The sequence below is a fragment of the Sminthopsis crassicaudata genome, chromosome 1, assembly GCF_048593235.1.
Source record: "Sminthopsis crassicaudata isolate SCR6 chromosome 1, ASM4859323v1, whole genome shotgun sequence".
NCBI lineage: Eukaryota > Metazoa > Chordata > Mammalia > Dasyuromorphia > Dasyuridae > Sminthopsis > Sminthopsis crassicaudata.
In genome coordinates, this window is record NC_133617.1 from 663,226,005 (window position 1) to 663,245,270 (window position 19,266).

The 19,266-nt window shown below is 33.6% G+C and overlaps 1 protein-coding gene across 2 annotated transcripts in view; it reads left to right on the top strand.

Moving 5' to 3' along the window:
• The window catches only part of SMARCC1 (SWI/SNF related BAF chromatin remodeling complex subunit C1), a 147,268-nt gene that overhangs the window by 114,785 nt on the left and 13,217 nt on the right, over nucleotides 1–19,266 (top strand). For both annotated transcript variants that reach the window (XM_074283090.1, XM_074283089.1), the window contains exons 25-26: nucleotides 1,141–1,275; nucleotides 10,703–10,964. In XM_074283090.1, the coding sequence (XP_074139191.1) occupies nucleotides 1,141–1,275; nucleotides 10,703–10,964 (397 nt within the window). The remainder of the gene's footprint in view (nucleotides 1–1,140; nucleotides 1,276–10,702; nucleotides 10,965–19,266) is intronic.

Consider the following 19,266-nt stretch of genomic DNA (forward strand, 5'->3'; position numbering starts at 1 on the left):
CATATGTATTTCGATGCCTAGTATTTTGAACTAGAAGTTGCTGCCCCAACCTCATCATTATTGATCCCCATTCTGGTTTAAAGTGAGGAAGCTACATTTTGTAAGGTAGGGAAGAATTGGAAAATGAGTGGGTGCCCATCAGTTAGGGAATGGCTGAATAAGTTGTGGTATATGAAGGTAATGGAATATTACTGTTCTATAAAAAATGAACAACAAGCTGATTTTAGAAAGTCCTGGAAAGATCTACATGAACCATTGCTGAGTGAAACAAGCAGAACCAGGAATACATTGTACACAGTAACAGCAAGATTGTGTGATAATCAACTATAAAAGACTTGGTTCTTCCCAGTGGGTCAGTGATCCAAGACAGTTCCAATAAACTTTGGATAAAAAAAAGCCATCTGCATCCAGAAAAAGGATTATTGAGATTGAATGTAAATTAGTAACACATGCTATGTTCACTTCTTTTTTCTGGATTTTTTTTCCTCTCCCATAGTTTTTCCCTTTTGTTCTGATTTTTCTCTCCCAATGTAATTCATAAAGAAATGTATATTAAATTAAGTTATTGAATATTAGTCAGAGTTGAAATATACTTGAACCCTCTCTTATATCCAATTTAGTCTTATATTTAGGAAATCTCTTTGTAAGTAACTTGAAGAATCTGTCAAGCTTATAGATACTGAAACTACATGGCCATTGCAGTGTTATATAGTGGTATTGGGGCTATTTTAGAGTGAAGTTTCAAATGTTTCATACATTTGAAAAGTAGATTTGATTACTTAGAAGAATCAAATCCTAGAAGATTTATGTACACAGAATTTAAAATTGGAAAAGAACAAAATATATGGTGGAAAATGAACAAATGAGAAAATTTGTACTTGCACAATAACTTCCTTAGATGATATTTTTAAGCAAACATTTATATTGATAAACTTTTTTTTTTTTTTTTTTTTAAATAAACACACTTTGCCACAGGCACCTCACAAAAATTCTTTGACAAAGAGTAAAGGATATGTCCTTAATTTTGACTCCTGGTAGTAATACCAGTTATTGTTACTGGTGAGAGTTTTGTTTTCTTTTAGTTTATTTAATTATTTTTGAAACAAGTATTTAATTCACTGTTTGATCTTTTGCCTTTAGCATCTTGCTGCTGTAGAAGAAAGAAAAATCAAATCTCTGGTAGCTTTGCTGGTAGAGACACAAATGAAGAAGCTGGAGATAAAACTCCGTCATTTTGAGGAACTGGAAACAATCATGGATAGGGAAAAGGAAGCTGTAAGTATGATGGAAGCCCAGTAAATTTTAGTATCAGACTTAAGGAAAAGAATACAAGTTTGCACCCTTCTTAAAATTATTCCTTCCTTTCCATTTATCATATCTTTTTTTTTTTTTTTTTTAAAGCAAAATATATTTCCTAATATCCTTCCCCATAGAATACTTGTCATTTAAAAAGAGTTAAATAGAACTAGTCGTGTCTAATAGTTTATCATAAGTCTGACACCTGTGTTTTCCCACTGCTCTACTTAGAGTCATTGAATCATGATCTTTTCCATAAAGAGGTAGGGAAGAGGAAAATGTGTTTTGTTTTCTTTGCATTACAATATTGGTCATAGCCTTTAATCAAAGTTCACTTACCTTTTAGTGTTCTTTTTGTTTATATTTTTGTTTACATTTGTATTACATTATATGTTTGTTTACATTTGTATTACATTATATGTTACATATTATATTACTGTTTATATTATTGTTACTCTTCTAGTTCTTTAGAACCAGAAAACTTCTGTTTTCATTCTCTGTCAGCTTTTAACATGTCTTCCTGCCTAGAGACTTTTCCCCCCATAAAATAAAATTATTTTTCATAGTGCTTAGACCAATTCATAGCATCTGATCAGCAAAAATTTCAGAAGTTTCTTTTTACAAAATCTTTTCAGCTTTTATTATTTCTATCTTTTTTTTAATCTTTGCCTATTTGATGGGGGAAATACAAAGCCTCAGAGTTTTAATTTGAATTTCTCTTACTGAATATTTGCAACATATTCATGTGTTTATTAATGGTTTACAATTTAGTTTGTTGAACTGAAATTGATAACCACATGCTTCTCTTTTTTGGAATGTTTGCCTTCATTTTATTATTATTGTTAGTTAAATTTGTTGCCTGAGACTAATTACTAAAATCCAATTGTTTGTATACTTTTGGGTCTTCATGTCAATTTAAAAATTTTCAGCTTTTATACTGGTTATATAATAGAGGGTTTCTTTTTTATCATTGTAAATGGAAATGAACTCTCATTAGCACTAAAATTATTCCTGCCTAGGACTAAATTATTCAAGTATTGATTAATTTTTGATTGTGGTGGTGGTGGTTGTTTTTCCCCTTAAGAAATTTCCAATAAGTAAAGATGCTATATCAAAAGAAGGCCTGTAACATAGTCTGGGCTGACTGGTACCATATCATTGCTCAGTGGTCCCAGTAAATGCAGTAAGTAAAGCTCAGCCAGAACACCAGCAGTCCCAGGAACCAGAGATGTGACTATGCCTTCATGATAAACAGGCAGCCCTCTGACTCCTAGGGACAGCCCCTATTCAAGCTCTAGTGCCTCTCTGTTGCCTAGCCCCAAGAAACAATAAGAGTACATTATTATTGGTTACCATTATGGGAGCCTTGTTTTCAACTGTTACGTGACTGAGAGCAGAGAGTTTTTCTCTACCACATGGATGGTCTAGAGAATACTGCCAATCTCTTGGTGTTTTTTTTTTTTTTTTTTTTTTACCATGGCTTCTCCTAATATCCTTATGAAAGAACTAAAGAAGAGTGCCTCAGAGCAGGTATTTGAGCTGCAGTCTCAGAATTTCCCCTTTCCATTCCAAAGAAAAAAAGTTATTTCTCTGGAAGGAATTAAGAAGAAACAAGAAGCTGTACAAGAAAGACACAAGTTTTAAGAAGTTGAGATCTTGAAGTGTCTGAGTAGCAGAAATATGATGATATGGTTCAGAAATCAAGTGGAGAAAACAACAATCTCAATAAAATGGTAAAAGGAAAAACAAGGAAGTCAAGAAAGAACCAAGAAGTACAAATGGCTGCAAAGCTAGAGCACTTTAGGGAGAGTGACAAGCCCATAGAGAGAAGGTGCAGAAAAACAGAGTGGAGCTTAACTAGTTGTCCAAGATCTGTCTTTACCTAGGAAAACTAATTTGTCCTATATTCCTCCTGACAAATATTCTAGAAACTGATGTTGAGCCTCAGGTAGATAAAAAGGGTAGAGATGGTGTTTTCTCCTTAAAGTATTCTAGCATAGCTATTTTCCTTCTCGTGTCTTTTCTCTTCTGGTATACTTGGTGTTGGGTTAATGGCTGTATTAGCTCTGTGAAAATAGTTGTGAAAGAAATCCGTAGTATATTTCTCTCCAGTTATTAAAGGTAGACTATCTGTTCACTTTTGAAACTTTACCTCTCCAGATACTACTGTACTTGAAAAGTTAATAAAACTGCATGGTGTTGGGTTATTTGTTTGTTTGTTTTAAAGTTAAATATAAGAAGAAAAACATAAGCAAAAAAAGCAAAGAGATGGTTCTAAATGAAGTTAATTTCAAGCAAAATATAATCTCTTTTGTAACTATTTAGGTAGAAGTCCAGCCAAACTTAAGATTCTGAACTTTTTTATGCAGTCCAGTGAAATCTTGTGGACTTCTTCTCAGAATAGTAATTTTAAGTACATAGGAATATAAAGGAAATTTATTATATTGAAATTAAATTAAATTCTTACTAAACGAATTCATGGATCCCTTGAAATATGTCCCTGGACCTCAGATTAAAACTCTTTAGAGGCAGAATCATGATGGTAAAATAAAGGCAGGAACTCACCTGAACTTGCCCAAATCTTCCCCATCTCGACCATCTCAAATAACTTTAAAATAATGACTCAAATTGAATTTAAGAGTGGCAGAACCAAGATAAGGTCAGGGTAAAACATTTTTTCATCACTAGGGTGATGTTCAGGCCTAAACATAGTGCAACGTTATTCTCCTCCAGGCAAGCCATCACCAAGCAGTCACATCAGCACAGGAGCTCTCAGTCCACAGCTGGTGAGATTGTTAGACAACTGGTCAGAAGGATGACTTTTTGCTGACATTGGGTACAAGATGCTATTGCATTGCCCCAAAATACTTCCAGGTCTCAGTCCCAGGGCAAATAGGAAGTACAGTGCTTGTGATTATGGGACAATAGAAGCCCTGACTACAGTTCTGGGTAGAGAAGAATATTCTGGTTGTTCACAAGGAAACAAGGGCCCTGGTATCATGTCCATGGCAGAAAGGACGACTCACCCTTGTGGCTGCAAGAGAGAAGAGAAGGGGCTCAAATCACATTTCTAGGGACATAGGGAACAGGAATTTAGGTAGCTGCAGGAGAACAGGCACCCCAGTCACCATTCTAGGATAGGAAGGAGTGCTTGTGGTCATGAGTAGACAGGAAAGCAGTAACCACACTTTGTGTGCCTTAGATCATGCCACTGTGGAAAACTGTTTAAATTTTTTTTTAAACAGACTCAGAATTTGTTCTGAAAACTGCTGCACAAAAAACTATCTTCTTCATATCCCCCCAAAATGAATCTAACCGTAAACAAAAAAGATCAAGACACACTTAGAAGGCAGTGATGCCAAAACAATTACATGTAAATCTTAAAGAAAATATGAAATAGATACAAGGCCAAAAAGACTTTTTGGACTAGCTTAGAAAGGATTTTTAAAATCAAGTAAGAAAGTGGAGGGAACATTAGGAAAAGAAATAAATATGATGTGAGAAAATCATGGGGGGGGGGGAATCAACCATTTTTTAAAGGAGGCACAAAAAAATACTGAGAGAATCTGAAAACTGAATTGGCCAAATGGTAAAGTAAATACAAAAAGAGAAAAATTCCTTTAAAAGCACAATTGTCCAAATACAAGAAAATGTACAAAAATTCACTGAAGAACTCTTTACAAAATAGAATTTGACGAATTAAAGTTAATGATTTATGAGACATTAGGAAACCTTTTTTAAAAAATGAAAAAATAGAAAATATGCAGTATCATTGGGAAAAAATTGACATGGAAAATAAATCAAGGAAAAATCATTTAATAATTATTGGTCTACTTAAAAGCCATGATCAAAAAAAGGGCCCAGATCTTGTCTTTTAAGGAATTATCAAGAAAAACTGTCCATATATCTTAGAACCAGAAGATAAGATAGTAATGGAAAGAATCTACTGATCACTTCTAAAAGAGATCCCAAAATGAAAACTCAGGAATATTATACCCAAATGCCAGAGCTCCCAAATCAATAAGAAAATATTGCAAGCAAACAGAAAGAAATATTTCAAATGTAGTGGAGTTAAAAATCAGAATAACAAAAGATTTGACATCTTCTACATTGAAGGATCATAAACCTTAGAAAATAATATTCTGAAAGGGGAGGGAACTAGGATTACAACCAAGACTCACATACCCAGCAAAGAGTGTAATCTTTTAAAGTGAAAATGGAAATTTAATGAAATAGCGTACTTTTAGGAATTTCTGATTTAAAAAAAACCACAACTGAATAGAAAAGCTGCCTTTGAAGTACAAGACTGGAGAAGCATAAAAAAAGATATCATAAGGAAAATAAGCTCAAACTGTTTATATTCCTACCGGGAAAGATAATATTTAAGAAGGCATGGGTGTGAGTTTACTATAATGGAATGATTTTTTCAAAATAGAGTTAACAAAGGATCCACTGAGAGAAGGGGTAAATAAATATTTTAAGCCAATAAAATGGCTTAAAAAAGGAATAACATACATACTTAGTTGAGTATAGAAATGTAGAATATAGAAACCTATTTTACATGATAGAGAAATAGGAGGTGAAAGGAATAAAAGAAAAGGGGGCTGCTGATAAAGGGATGGATTGACAAAGGCAGTGGTCTGAAGCAAAATAGACTTTGAAAGAGGCAAAGGTTAAAATGAGAGAAAGGGATAAACAGGGAAAAAATAGATGGAAATACACATGATTTAATCATAAATGTGAATGGGATGAGGTCACCCATAAAACAGAAGTTGATAACAGAATGATTAAAAACTAGATTCCAACAATATATTGTTTATAAGATATATACTTGAAATAAATATAGTTAAAATCAAGCTGGTGTAGAATCTTATTCTTCCCCTGAGGCTTAAAAAAACAACCACCACCACCAAAAAACAGGAGCATGATCATGGTCTCTGAGACAGCAAAAGCTTTTAAAATAGATTAAAAATAAACGGGAGATTAAAAGGTAAAAGGTACCATAAACAATGAAGTAATAAATCAGTACTAAACATACATGTGCCAAAATCCAAACAAATGAGTTATAGGAAGAAATACACAATAAATTTAGTGGAAGACTGCAACTTTTCCCTTTCAGAGCTAGATAAATGTAACCATAAACAAGAAAGAATTTAAGGACATGAATAGAAGTTTAGAAAAGTTATAGATGATAGACCTCTAGAGAATGATTGGGAATAGAACAACATATATCTTTTTTCAATTATATAGGGCACTTTCAAAAAAAAAATTTGATCGTATATTAAAGCATACAATTAAATATAGAAAAGTAGAAATATAATGTACCCTTTTCAGACCATAATGCAATAAAAAAAATTGTAATCAATAAAAGACACAGAAATGTAAGTTAAATGCTAACTAGAAATTTAATCACCTAAAATCCTCAAAAATGAATGGATCAAAAAGCAAATCATAGAAAAGATCATTTCATTAAAGGGAATGACAATATTGAGAAAACATAACATACAAAAACTTATGGGAGTCAACCAAAGTAGTCATTAGATGAAAATTTTTAGCTCTAAAAACACCAATAAAATAGATAAAGAATAGATCAAAAAATTAGATGTGCAACTAAAAAAATAACAACTGGAAAGCAAATTTAAAATCCCCAATTTGGGGACATCCTGAAAAATCAAAAGAGAAACTAAGAAAACCATCAAATTAATCAGTAAAATCAGACACTTAAGTTTTATGGCAGGAAATAGAAAACCATTGGTTAATTAGAAGAATCAAAAAAAATTATGATAATCCAATTATCAAAAATGATGAGTAAACAGCATCAGAGGAGAAAAAAATAAAGCAATTATTAGAAACTACTTTGCTCAGTTATATGCCAATAAATGTGACAATCCAAGTAAAAATGGATAAATAGTTACAAAAGTATAAAACTGGGTAAAAATGTCTACAGCAAGATTCTTTGTTAAAGGTGTCATTTCTCAAATATATATAGACAAGTGAGTCAAATTTAAAGGAATGGACATGTAGTTTTCAGAAGAAGAAATTAAAGCTATCTATAGTCACCAAAAAATGCTCTACTAAGTAGAGAAATGCATATTAAAACAACTCTGAGATATCTACTTATACCTGTCAGATTGCCTAACGTGGGGAAGGAAGAAAGGAAAAATATAAGCTTAGAGAGTTGCTGAGTCAAAAATTGATCAGCCCATCTCCTGATGGACCTCTCTGAATTTAACCATGTTGGTCTTAGCCATCCCTGAAGACTAGAATACACTTTTTCTTCTTAAGAGAATTTGGTATAGAAATACGTCAGTTTGGAGTTTTTGCAGCAAGGATGGCCATTGAGAGAGAGGAGAGTTTTGAAAAGACTAGTCACAAACAAAACAAACTTCCTCATCTTTAAAGAAGAGATTAAAGTGGGAGGATGGAGAAAAAGAACTAGACTCTTAATAGGGTTCTTGTCATTGGGAAATGGCTAAATGAATTTGAATGTATTATTTGGATTTGATTATATTTGAATGTATTATGTATTAATGTATATTATTGTGCCTTAACATATGACTAAAGTGATTTTAAAGACAGTCCTGGACTAGTATAAACTGATGCAGGATGAAATAAGCAGAAACAAGAGTATAACTTATATAGAAACAACAACATTGTAACAAAAAGCAACTGAAAAAATTGAGAATTCTGGTCAGTGCAATGGTCAACTCTTTCTTCTGGGAATGTATATTGAAGCATGTTATCCAGGCCCTGATAGATGATGGACTCAAGCTGACCCAAGAGACATATGTGTTTGGATATGAGCATTAGATGGATTCATCTAACTATTTATTTATTTATTGTGAGGCAATTATGGTTAAGTGAACTCCAGGGTCACACAAGAAGTGTTAAGTGTCTGAGACGAATCCATCTAATTGCCCCAATTTGACAATCAGAAAAGGGTTTTGGGGACATCGAGGTGGTGCAGTGGATAGAGTACCACCCCTGAAGTCAGGAGGACCTGAATTCAAAAAAGCCTCGGACACTTAACACTTCTTAGCTGTGTGACCCTGGGCAAGTCACTTAATAAATTGCTTCAACAAAGAAAGAAAAGGGTTTATTTTGGGTGGAGGGGAATGGGAGGTTAGCGGCCATGATATCAAAGGTAAGAAAGAGTCATTGAAATATTTTTCTAAATATCTATAAGACAAGAAAGTTCAAGAGGAAGCAGTGTTCAGTCGTTTTAAAAGTGGAAGGTATTTTTTATATTTTTTATATATTTTAAAGGAAATAATATGAAATAGAAATGCATAGTTTTTTTATACTGCCCTTTTTCATGTTTTACATATATGGTTATAATAATTTTTTATATTGAGGTTTAGAATAAAAAAATTTTCTAAAGGTTTCACATCTATCTCAAAATATTAATATCACTTTTTGTAGTAACAGAATTAGAAGTAAACTAGACACCCATCAATTTGAAGTTATTAAACAAGTTGTGATACATTGATATAAAGGAATTCTGCCTCCCATGAAACAAGGAATATAAAGACATTTGGAAAGCATGGGAAAACATTGGTGAACAACAGACTCAGGGATCACTCCCAAATCAAATACAAATCTTTTCCCATATGTTCTAATATGTGTTGGGGTTTAGGGTTGTTTTTTTTTTTTTTTTTTTTTTTTTTTTTAATGTTGGTATATGGTACTAGCCTTGTCCAATTTCTACTAATTGTTTTCTAAATGATAAAGAACTATTGAATCTTTTTTTAAATAGTATTTTATTTTTCCAAATACATACAAAAATAGTTTTCAACATTCACATTTGCAAACTTTATTTAACATTTTCCTCCCTTTCCCTATTTTCCCCTCCCCAAGACAGCAAGCAATCCCATATAACTTAAACATGTGCAATTCTTCTACACATATTTCCGTATTCATTATGCACAGCAACTCTTCATTCACAAAAGTTGTAAGTAGGTTAAAATCTTCAAGAGAAGAAGTCTCAATACCTGTAAAATCACAAGTTTTTGAAATACTCATTTAAGGCTGCAAAAGTGTTCTTTATACTCTTATAGAGTTTCCAGTTTATTTGGAAATACATGAACAAAACATTTTTTAAAAACCTTAACAATAGGGGCAGCTAGGTGGCACAGTGGATAGAGCACCAGCCTTGAATTCAGGTGGACCCGAGTTCAAATGTGGTCTCAGACACTTAACACTTCCTAGCTGTGTGACCTTGGGCAAGTCACTTAACCCCATGGAGGGGGATGGGACTTAACAATAAAAAGCAATATACTTACAAATGATTGGTGTGAAAAAATAAATGTTGCTACTACTACAGGATTTTATAAGAGATAAAGTATAAAGAGCAATAAGATGATATTCAGAGAAATGCTTTTGTACAGTAGTTAGTGGGAGTTGTTAGATGTGGCAGTAGGATGTAGACCCATTGAATGCCTGGATACTAGTAAGGAAGATATATTGTGCTCCAGGAGATTATTTTAAACATTGCTTAAAGAACAATTTATTTCTATACTCTTCACATCTGTTTGACTGCTCCCTTTACTCATGCAGGTAATAATGCCTCCCATTCTTAGTATGAGTCAAATGAGACGATCTCTGTGTCCTTACCATTCATTAAATCTGTTTTTAGACATGTCCCATTTACATCAATTGTAGTTTTTGCTGTAATACAGAAAGGTCAGGCACAGTAATGGGTGAAGTTGGCTAAGGGCAGAAGAAACAAAAAAAGATGACAGTGAGAACAATTCCTGATGTTCATATGTAAGGTACTGCTACCAAAGGGCATTCTGGGGGGGGGGGGGGGGATCACAGGTTTGGGTAGGAAGAAATTTGCCAGTTTCGTTCATTCATTCTTTGTTTTTTAAACATCAAACATTTCAAATGAAGACTTGATCATTGTTGGCAATTTTGAGGACAAGAGGTTAAAAGCTACCAGTTTGAACAGATTTGTCCAAATCTTGGCAGTGCATTTGGAGTTTGGCTGTTTCTTTTTTTTTTTTTTTTTTTTTTTCTCTCCTACCCCTTCTCCTACTCTGTGCAAATGTAGATTTGGAGACGAACCTTATGTGAACTTCAGCTGCATTTGCAGCTGTGTCAGCATTAAGTCTCTGAGGTCTTGCTATAGAAAAGTGCCTGTTGTATTCAATTTCCGCCGGGAGTGCTACTGTATACACAAAGTGAAACAATTGGAAGAGGAAGGCAAGATTTGAATGCGGGGAAAGTGAATTGGAGCAGGGGCACAAGCCATTTTGTGCTAAACACTGGGCCCCTTTTACTGGATATTGTAGAACCATGGAGGAAATTTAGCATGTTTATTAGCAATACAGTAGTTTGAGAAATTTGAAACATTTTTTTACTTTTCAAAACATGATTTTTCCCATTTTCCCTTTTCCCATTGCAGTTAGAACAGCAGAGACAGCAGTTACTCACTGAACGCCAAAACTTCCACATGGAGCAGCTAAAATATGCTGAATTAAGGGCTCGCCAACAAATGGAGCAGCAGCAGCATGGGCAGAACACTCAGCAGTCCCACCAGCATTCTGGAGGACCTGGTATGAACCCAATTGGAGCACCAGGCCATCCAGGAATGTTACCTCATCAGCAGCCCCCTCCTTATCCCATGATGCATCATCAGATGCCCCCTCCTCATCCACCTCAACCAGGTAAGAGTGTACTGAAGTATTAAAGTGTAGTATTAAAGCATACTCAGACAACCATCTGCATAGTCCTCAAGTCACATAGTTCAGATTTTGGGGTTGGCTACTTTTGTTACAGTTCTATTCAAATAAAAACTTCAATCATGAGAGATTAAAATGATACCCATCATCACATAGGAAATTAGTTTCTACTAAACTAGGCATTGTACGATAATATTAAAAATGTTGAATTTTGGAATCAAAATGCCAGGTGAAATGTTCTGAGAAGTACTGGGAACTTCCTTTCATACAAAGACTTTAGATCATTTAACCTCACTAATACTCAATTTTCTCATCTATAAGAAGGGAATACTGATGTTTCTTAATCAAATTTACTAAAAGAAAATTAAAATAGTTTATATTTGAAATGTTTCTTTCCAAATTATGCTTCTTTATATGCACAGACATAATTATATTACATATAGAATATGCATTCATAACATCCTCCTTTTTTATACAGCCTATATAATGTGATATATTCTCTGTATCCTTGAATCTTAGTAAACTGACCTCCCTTCATTGTACAATCTTGACCAAGACTGAAGTTCTTTCCTTAATGGCTTAAATTTCCCATTAAGCCTCCAAAAGATATGGGCTCCATGAAACAAATTATGTGGGAAGTTTTTGGACAATTTTAAAATCTCATATATTTACTAATATTATTTTGTGGAAAGAAGTAATCTATTGATTTATGTTATTCAAAATAAGATTAAATATTTTTATCAGTTTTTTTTTTTTTTTTTATCTTAAATTTGGGTATAGCATGAAGTTCACCAAATTCTTTCAGTGGTTCTATAATTTTAAATAAATTCCTCATGCTTTTGTTCAGTTTTAGTCAGATGTATTAATAGATAGTGGTACTGGTTTATTCATTAAATTCAAGGCCTAAAATACTTGGCAGTAAAGAGTTTAGTTAGGGTAAAATGTTGGTGCCGCTTATGGATACTCAAAGACTTTAGCAGTCTGTAACATAGGACACAATAATTCCTGAATTGTTGCCTATTTCTTTATTTTCTGTAGAAGGGATAAAAAGAGATAGTCCTGCCTTTTTTTGCCACCTGTCCTCAGAAAATGGAAAATTTGTTTCCTTAAATGTGACTGCAGGTACCTAGAAATAAGTATTTACAAAATAAACTTTGGAGGAAAAGTAGTCCCTCTACTTGCTTTCTTTTTTTCACTCAAAAAAAAAAAAAAAACAACACTGTAAATAATGAAAGCCAGTTGGAAATGCTGAACATTTAATTAGTTTAAAAAGTGATGTATTGCTTTTTATAATTGAGATTGTTTTAGGGTTCAAATGCAAAATGAAAGTGATTGAAGTAGTCAGTAAGAGAAAAAAGCCTCAAAAATCTTCCACAGAAGAAAAGGAAAAAAAATTAAAAGACATACTCCATGCAAAGTAGAAGTTAAGAACTAGGGCAAGGGAGAATTTTGTAAATATCTCTCTGTGAATAACAATTTGCACACTCTTAATTCTCAGCAGTTGTTGTTTAAGAACTATCAACAGGAGTTTGTCATGATACTCCCTTTATTCACTGGAAATTATTATTAGGAATTTGCATTGGCACCAAGGTGATTTATTCAGATTAGCTGTCTATCTACAAAGTAATTGACCCAGAATTCATGCTTTGTAAAAAGGACAAAATGTAGCCTTTGGAAACCAAGGAGAACTTGGTAATTTTTGGTAGAGTGTGAAAGCTAAAATATTATAATTCAACAAAAGGTGGTATATTTTACCCAATTTGAAGCTTCTTAAATCTTTCTTTATTGTGACACTGTACATAATTGTCTTGAAACTGTTTCTCTCCTTTTTTGAGATGTGGTGAAGCACATCACTATGCCAGGTTAGAGCATTATTTTTTCACCTGGGTAACTTTGTATCAAATTAATGTTCATGAATTAGCAAGTGGATAGTGAGAAGAGGTCCTACCTGAGTATATCTTTGGCTTTAAAAGCTTTCTCTCTCTTCCTCTTCTCCCATTTAAATGTTGTATGAAAAGAGCCCTATTCAATTTTTTCTGGTGCTGCTTCCTGACTTGGCTGGGCAAACAGAACTAGCTTTCTTCCAGTTTTTTTTGTTCCTCTTTCTTATAGAGAATGGTAATGATTAGTTTGCTTTTTTGAATGATATCATAATACAATTACATTTAAATTTTTTCTTGAATCTTAGTTTTTAAATCTACTTTTCTTTCATCTTCCTTTGAGGAAAAAATCAAAACAGTTTTTATAACAAGTATGCCTATTCAAGCAAAACATTCTTCTCACATTAGCTATGTCCAAAGAATATATTGCAATCTGTAGTTTAAATCATTTGTGATGTAATTTTAAAGAGTGATATGTTTGGAAGTATTCAAAACTGTTCTGCCACTTAACATATGACAAATCACTTTATCTCTCCAACATTCAGATGGTTTTTTATTTGTAAATCCTAGAGATTGGTCCAGAGGTTTCAGATATGTGGGCTATATGCACCCACAATATTCATGAGTATAGCTTGAACCAAATTAAAGTATAATTAGAAAATCTTTAACAAAATAAAAAATAGTAGAACATAGATAATGTTTTTAAATTAAGTCAATATTCAACCCAGTTATCCATATGTGGCTTAATTTCTATTAGCATTTGACTCCAGACTGCCTGTGCTAGCCAGTTTTAAATCTATGATCCTAAAGTGCTTTTATATTAAAGTAGTATGTATGTAAAGGAGGCTGTATTATTAGAATGACCTTTGAGTATTAAATCTGATTTAGATATAATTTATTACTCTGATAAGAGATATTATATGTTTGGTAAGAGATATATATTATATAATATTATACTGTTCCCTTCAGTTTTGAAAATAACAAAATCTTACCTTAGTACTCTTTTATTCATAAAATCCTCTCCTAGAATTGAGATATGAGGCTGACAGTCAGAAATATGTAACTGTAAATTAGGATAGAATATCATTAACTGAGCATTTTTAGAGAATAGTGAACATTGTATCACAACAAGAATTTCAGGAGATGAAAGCTTTCTTCTGAGCTATGATTTGTCCCATTATGGAAGTGCCCACTCTAATTGACACTATACTATATACATTCTGCAGACACTATACCAGATGCTGGGATTATTTAAAAAACAAAACTACTCCTATCTTGAAGAGATTTAGATTCCATTGGGAATATATGTTATTAAGCAAATGCAAGATAATTTGAGGATACAGGAAACTTTAACAACTGGGAAAGTCAAGAACGTCTGTATAGGAGATAACACCTGTACTGAACCTAGAAGGAAGCCCAGTGATTTTTAAGAATCAAGGTGGGATTACTTCTAGGCCTGTGAAAAATAGCCAGTGCAAAAGTATAAAAATGAGATGAAACTTCAGATGTATTAAAAAGAATAAAAGCCCCAAAAAGATGGCCAAATCCAAATTTTAGAGGATTTAATGTCTTAAATTCCAAGCTAAAGAGTTCGTATTATTTTCGGTAGAGAAATACAGAAGTTGTTTGATTAGAGAAGTGGCATGATCAAGGTTTTAGAAGATTTTAGTCTGCCTCTTCCCTCTATCTGATGTAGCGAGATGGTCCAGTGGATAGAGTACTGGTTTGAAAACCAGTAAGACTCCTTTTCCTGAGTTCAAATCTGACCCCACAGTTACTAGCTGTGTGACCCTGGATAAGGTACTTCACTTTGTTTGCCTTGATTTCTTATCTGTGATATATAATGGCAAACTATTCTGATATCTTTGCCAGGAAAACCCCAAATGGAATAATACAGAGGAAGTGGCTAAAACAACTGAAAAACAGCAGCAGTGATCAGAGTTAAAATTTTTAGAATATAAATGTGGTGGTTGAATAGATAAATTTAAAAGGGGAATGGAAAGAAGGGAGTCATTGTAAGAGATATAGTCACCTCTGTTGTAACAAGACATACATTCCCCCCCCCCCAAATACCACGCCATGTAAAATTAAGCAATAAAAACTTTTTTAGTGGCACATTACATAAAAGACAACAACCTAACAAAAATGATAGTATGGTTTTATCTTTAAGTGGTTAAGAAATATAGAAATACAATCAATAGTGAAACCATCTGTGGTGCTGCTGCTTTGTCAGCCTTTGCCCCAGTTCCCATGAGGCTAGATTGGCAAGAGATTGGGCAAACTGCAACTCAGGGCTGAAGGCCATGGGGTTGGTTCAGATCAGCCTTTCTGCCCACAATTTGTACTGTGCCAGAAGATATACAATAAGTAGGATACTTTATGTCAACAAAGATCACAAGTTTGCTTGTGAAGCAGGCATCAGAAGGGTTGAAGTTTGTGAATTGTTATAAAATGGCATAGTTTTCTGCATTTGGGCTGTTTCTGCAGGAAAATTGAGATTTATATTAGACTCAAAATGTCGCTTATATAAGTAGTGCTGGAACACATTTATGTTTTCAAAATGTATTAAAAAGCAGAAATGACTGTATTTTGCAATTAGGCTTGATCAAACTTAGCAACTTATTGGGTATAGGAAGTAAGGAGGATACAGAAAAACTTTCCCAGTTGTTAAACTGGGAAACTCAGGAAAGTCAGTGTGTAGGAGGTAATACCTTTACTGAACTTGGAAGGAAGGCAATAATTTTTAAGAATCAAGATGGGATTACTTCTAAGCCTGTGAAAAAATGGCCAGTGGAAAGCTGTAAAAATGAGGGGAAATTTCAGATGTATTAAGAAGAAAAGATGGCCAAATCCAAATTTTAGAGGATTTGATATCTTAAATTCCAGGCTAACGAGTTCCTATTATTTCCAGTAGAGAAATACAGAAGATGTTTGATCAGATGTTTGGCATGATCAAGATAAGGGAGAAAATCCCAGAATTTCAGAGCTGGAAGAAACTTCATTGGATGTCTTATTAGAACCACATACCCAAAGTTATTACTTAGCCTTTAAAAATCCCCTTCAGGGAAGGGAACCTATTAAGTCTAAATTTATCTCTTCAAATTCTATCCCATTGCCTCTATTTCTCTATGTAGTAGGGAAGAGTAAACTATGACTGAGGTAGTGAACCTCAGAGAATAGAAAATGATGGTACCTTTAGCAGAAGTCAATAAGTTGGAGAAAGTGTTGGTTTAAAATAGTAAGATATTGTGTGCTATTTTGAATATGCTGAATTTGAAATGGTTGTTGGATGTCCATATGGAAAGCTACAATAGGCAGTTTATATAATAATGGAATTCAGAAGAAAAAATAGGGATATATGTATGGTTATATTAATATTTGTTTTAGAGTCATCTGAGAAGAAATTATACTTAAACTCTTGGAAGTTAATGAGTTTACTAAGTAAGAGAGAATAGAAAAGGTATAAGACAGAGCTTTGGTATTGATGAATCATGATCATCAAGTAAATGAGACAAAGATGGAGTGGTTATTTGAAGTGTAAGAGAATCAATGAAGACCAGTGTCAGGAAATCAAAGAGTGTACTTAGGATGAGAGATTGGTCAACAGTTAAACTATAGAGGGGTAAGTAGAATGAAAACTGAAAGTGGCCATCAAATTTAGCCTTTACAAGTTCTTTTAAACTTGAAGAGATCATTTCAATGGAGTGGTAGCATTGGAAGACAGAATACAAGGGGTAGAGAAAACAAATGATCAAGTGAAGAAATGGAGGTAGCAAAGGTGGATGATTTCTAGGAGTTTACTGAGAAAGGGAGAAGAGATAAAGGAGAGCATAGCTTGAATCTCATGAAATTTTTAAATTTTATTTTAATGAATTAAGATAGCCTTGTTCATATTTTCAAGAAGTTAAATAAAGATAAGAAATGACTGGAAAATATTCATAAAAAAGCAATAGAGTAACATTAAAGTCAGAAGTAGAGGAATTTGTGGGAAAAAAGGGCCACTCTTTTTTTTTTTCCCCAAAGATAATAGTCAAATAAGAAACAATGGGTGAGAATGAAGAGTTTTTAAAGTATCCTTCATTTGTAACCTTAATTTCCTCAGTATAGTAGGAGATAAAGATGTCTCCTTGGTGTCAAGAGATGAGAGGCAGATTGAGAGTTTGGAAATGAGGACAGGTTTTAAAATAGTTTCTGAAAGAAATGAGGTAATCAGTACACGAAGAATTATAATTGTATGATACCATAGTAAGGATCCAGTTGAGGTGAGTGAGTTTGTAGTGGAATTAGTTAGTACAATCAAATCTATGACCATTTCTATGGTTAGCTGACATTATTAGATTGTTATTGCTACACTTGAAGACTAGGGTGTTGGAGAGAAACAGTGAACCAGGTAGCAAACTCACTTAGAGAAAAATAAGTTTCACGTGATGATGGGTAGGGGACAGCAGTGAGAGCACAAGGAATATGCCAAATCTTCCCTAAAGCCTAGTAAGGAAACTTGAGAGAAGGCTCAGGTAGCATTGGAGCATATAATTAGGGACACATTGTCAGATGGAAAGATTGTAAAGGGAAAAGACGGGGTAGAAAGTTGATCATTTGTGTATGTTTTCTAATGACAGAAAAAAAAAACTAGAAAATGATGGAATTTCACTGGGTAATAAGCAGCAGGAGAAAGAACTTTTTGCTTTCTGGAAACTGAATCACTAGGATGAGAGGAGTAGAAAGTATGCATTTTGATACTCATTAGACAAGAAGAATACCGATTTCTTAGAGATTCCACTTTCCAGGAGCAGGTGGCATGTCTCACCTCACTGGAATCAGGAACATCTGGATTCCAGCACTTCCTAGCTCTGTAACTTAGGCAAGTCACTTAATCCTGTTGCCTCATTTTTCTACATCTGTAAAATAATCTGGAGAAAGAAATGGCAAACCACTCTAGTTTCTTTACCAAGAAATCCCTAAAAGAAGTCATGTAGAATTGTACACGTCTAGAAGTAATGAGCAACAAGGTCCTCTAATTATTGTTATTCAAGGAATCCATAGCTCAGATATTTTAACTTAAATTAGTCATTCAGTCAGTAAATATTAAGTGCCTTCTTTGTGGCTTGGAATTGCAAGTTCAGCCTAAAGCTCTTGAATTCCCCAAAACTAGATTGAATTCACATATTGAATTAATTCAATAGTTGTAACTCAGGATGGTAGAGACTCCCATACATAGAAAAAATATTTGGCTCTGTGGAAGGCCTGAGGGTTCTTCTGGTGTTTAGTGAAACAGTAGTCATGAACAGTATAGGTCCAGGCCTTTATTTGAAGTCCTGGTCTTTCCAGTCTCAGGTATGATATTTTAAGTCAATAAAATCATTATGTCAAGCTGAAGAATTTTCTCCTATGTTACAGCTTTTCAAAATAGTTAATGGCCTTCTTTCAATTCCTGTATGGCTGTCAAACCAGAAAAGGTCCTTGAGGAAGAGCTATAAAAAATATTCCCTGTTCTTTGGGTCTAAATAATAATGATCCTTGAATGGATTATTTTAAAATGAAATAATTGAGATAGTGTGCTAGTGACCTTAAAAAAAAAAAAAACAAAACCAAACAACTTCCATTTTCTCATATATATATGGTAACTTATTCTAATTATGCAAGTAAGGCAGGATCACATTTTTTGCAAGAGCAGAGGGAAAAGTTATTTTGGTTTGAATATCCAAGCATTTTTCATTCTTGAGAATTAAGGGGGGGGGGGAAGAGAAGTAAGATGCAATAGAAACAAGACCCTTGTGAACAATTATGGATCTAAACTAGGATTTTGGGGAAAACCCCCAAACTTTTTACCATAGGGGGGTAGTCAACTATCCTTTCCCTTAGCTCCATTGTCATAGGAGTTATTACTAGGTCAATTGAACCATACTCTGTTCTGTATATGTTGTTTTAAGATTTTGTTTCTTCTAATCTCTGGGTTGTTTTTGTCATTGAACACCAATTTATACTTTTTTTTTTTTTTTTAATAGTTCTTAAACAGTAAGCCCCAACTTGTTTGCATTAATTTGTTTAAACTCTTGCACAAAAACATTTTCATCTCATTGTTATCCTAAGCAATTGTAATCAGACTTATAAATTTTATATGCACCATGTTTTCAGTTCTATAGATATTTATTGAATGCTTTCGCTGTGCTTGTGTTTCTGTTGTGAAAAATAGGGAACATAAAAGTATCCCGTTGTTTGGCAATAGGACTGATATGTGTGAGAGGAGAGTAGTGTATTAGAACCTTTGGTCAAATTCAATCTTCACTGCTTAAATACTGACCATTAAGCAAAGACACCTAGCCTTTTGGAAGTTGCTCTTATGGAAAATCAGGAGTTTGGACAAGGCAGTTGAGTACCATTAGGATGTCTTCTGTGGTACTGGACTT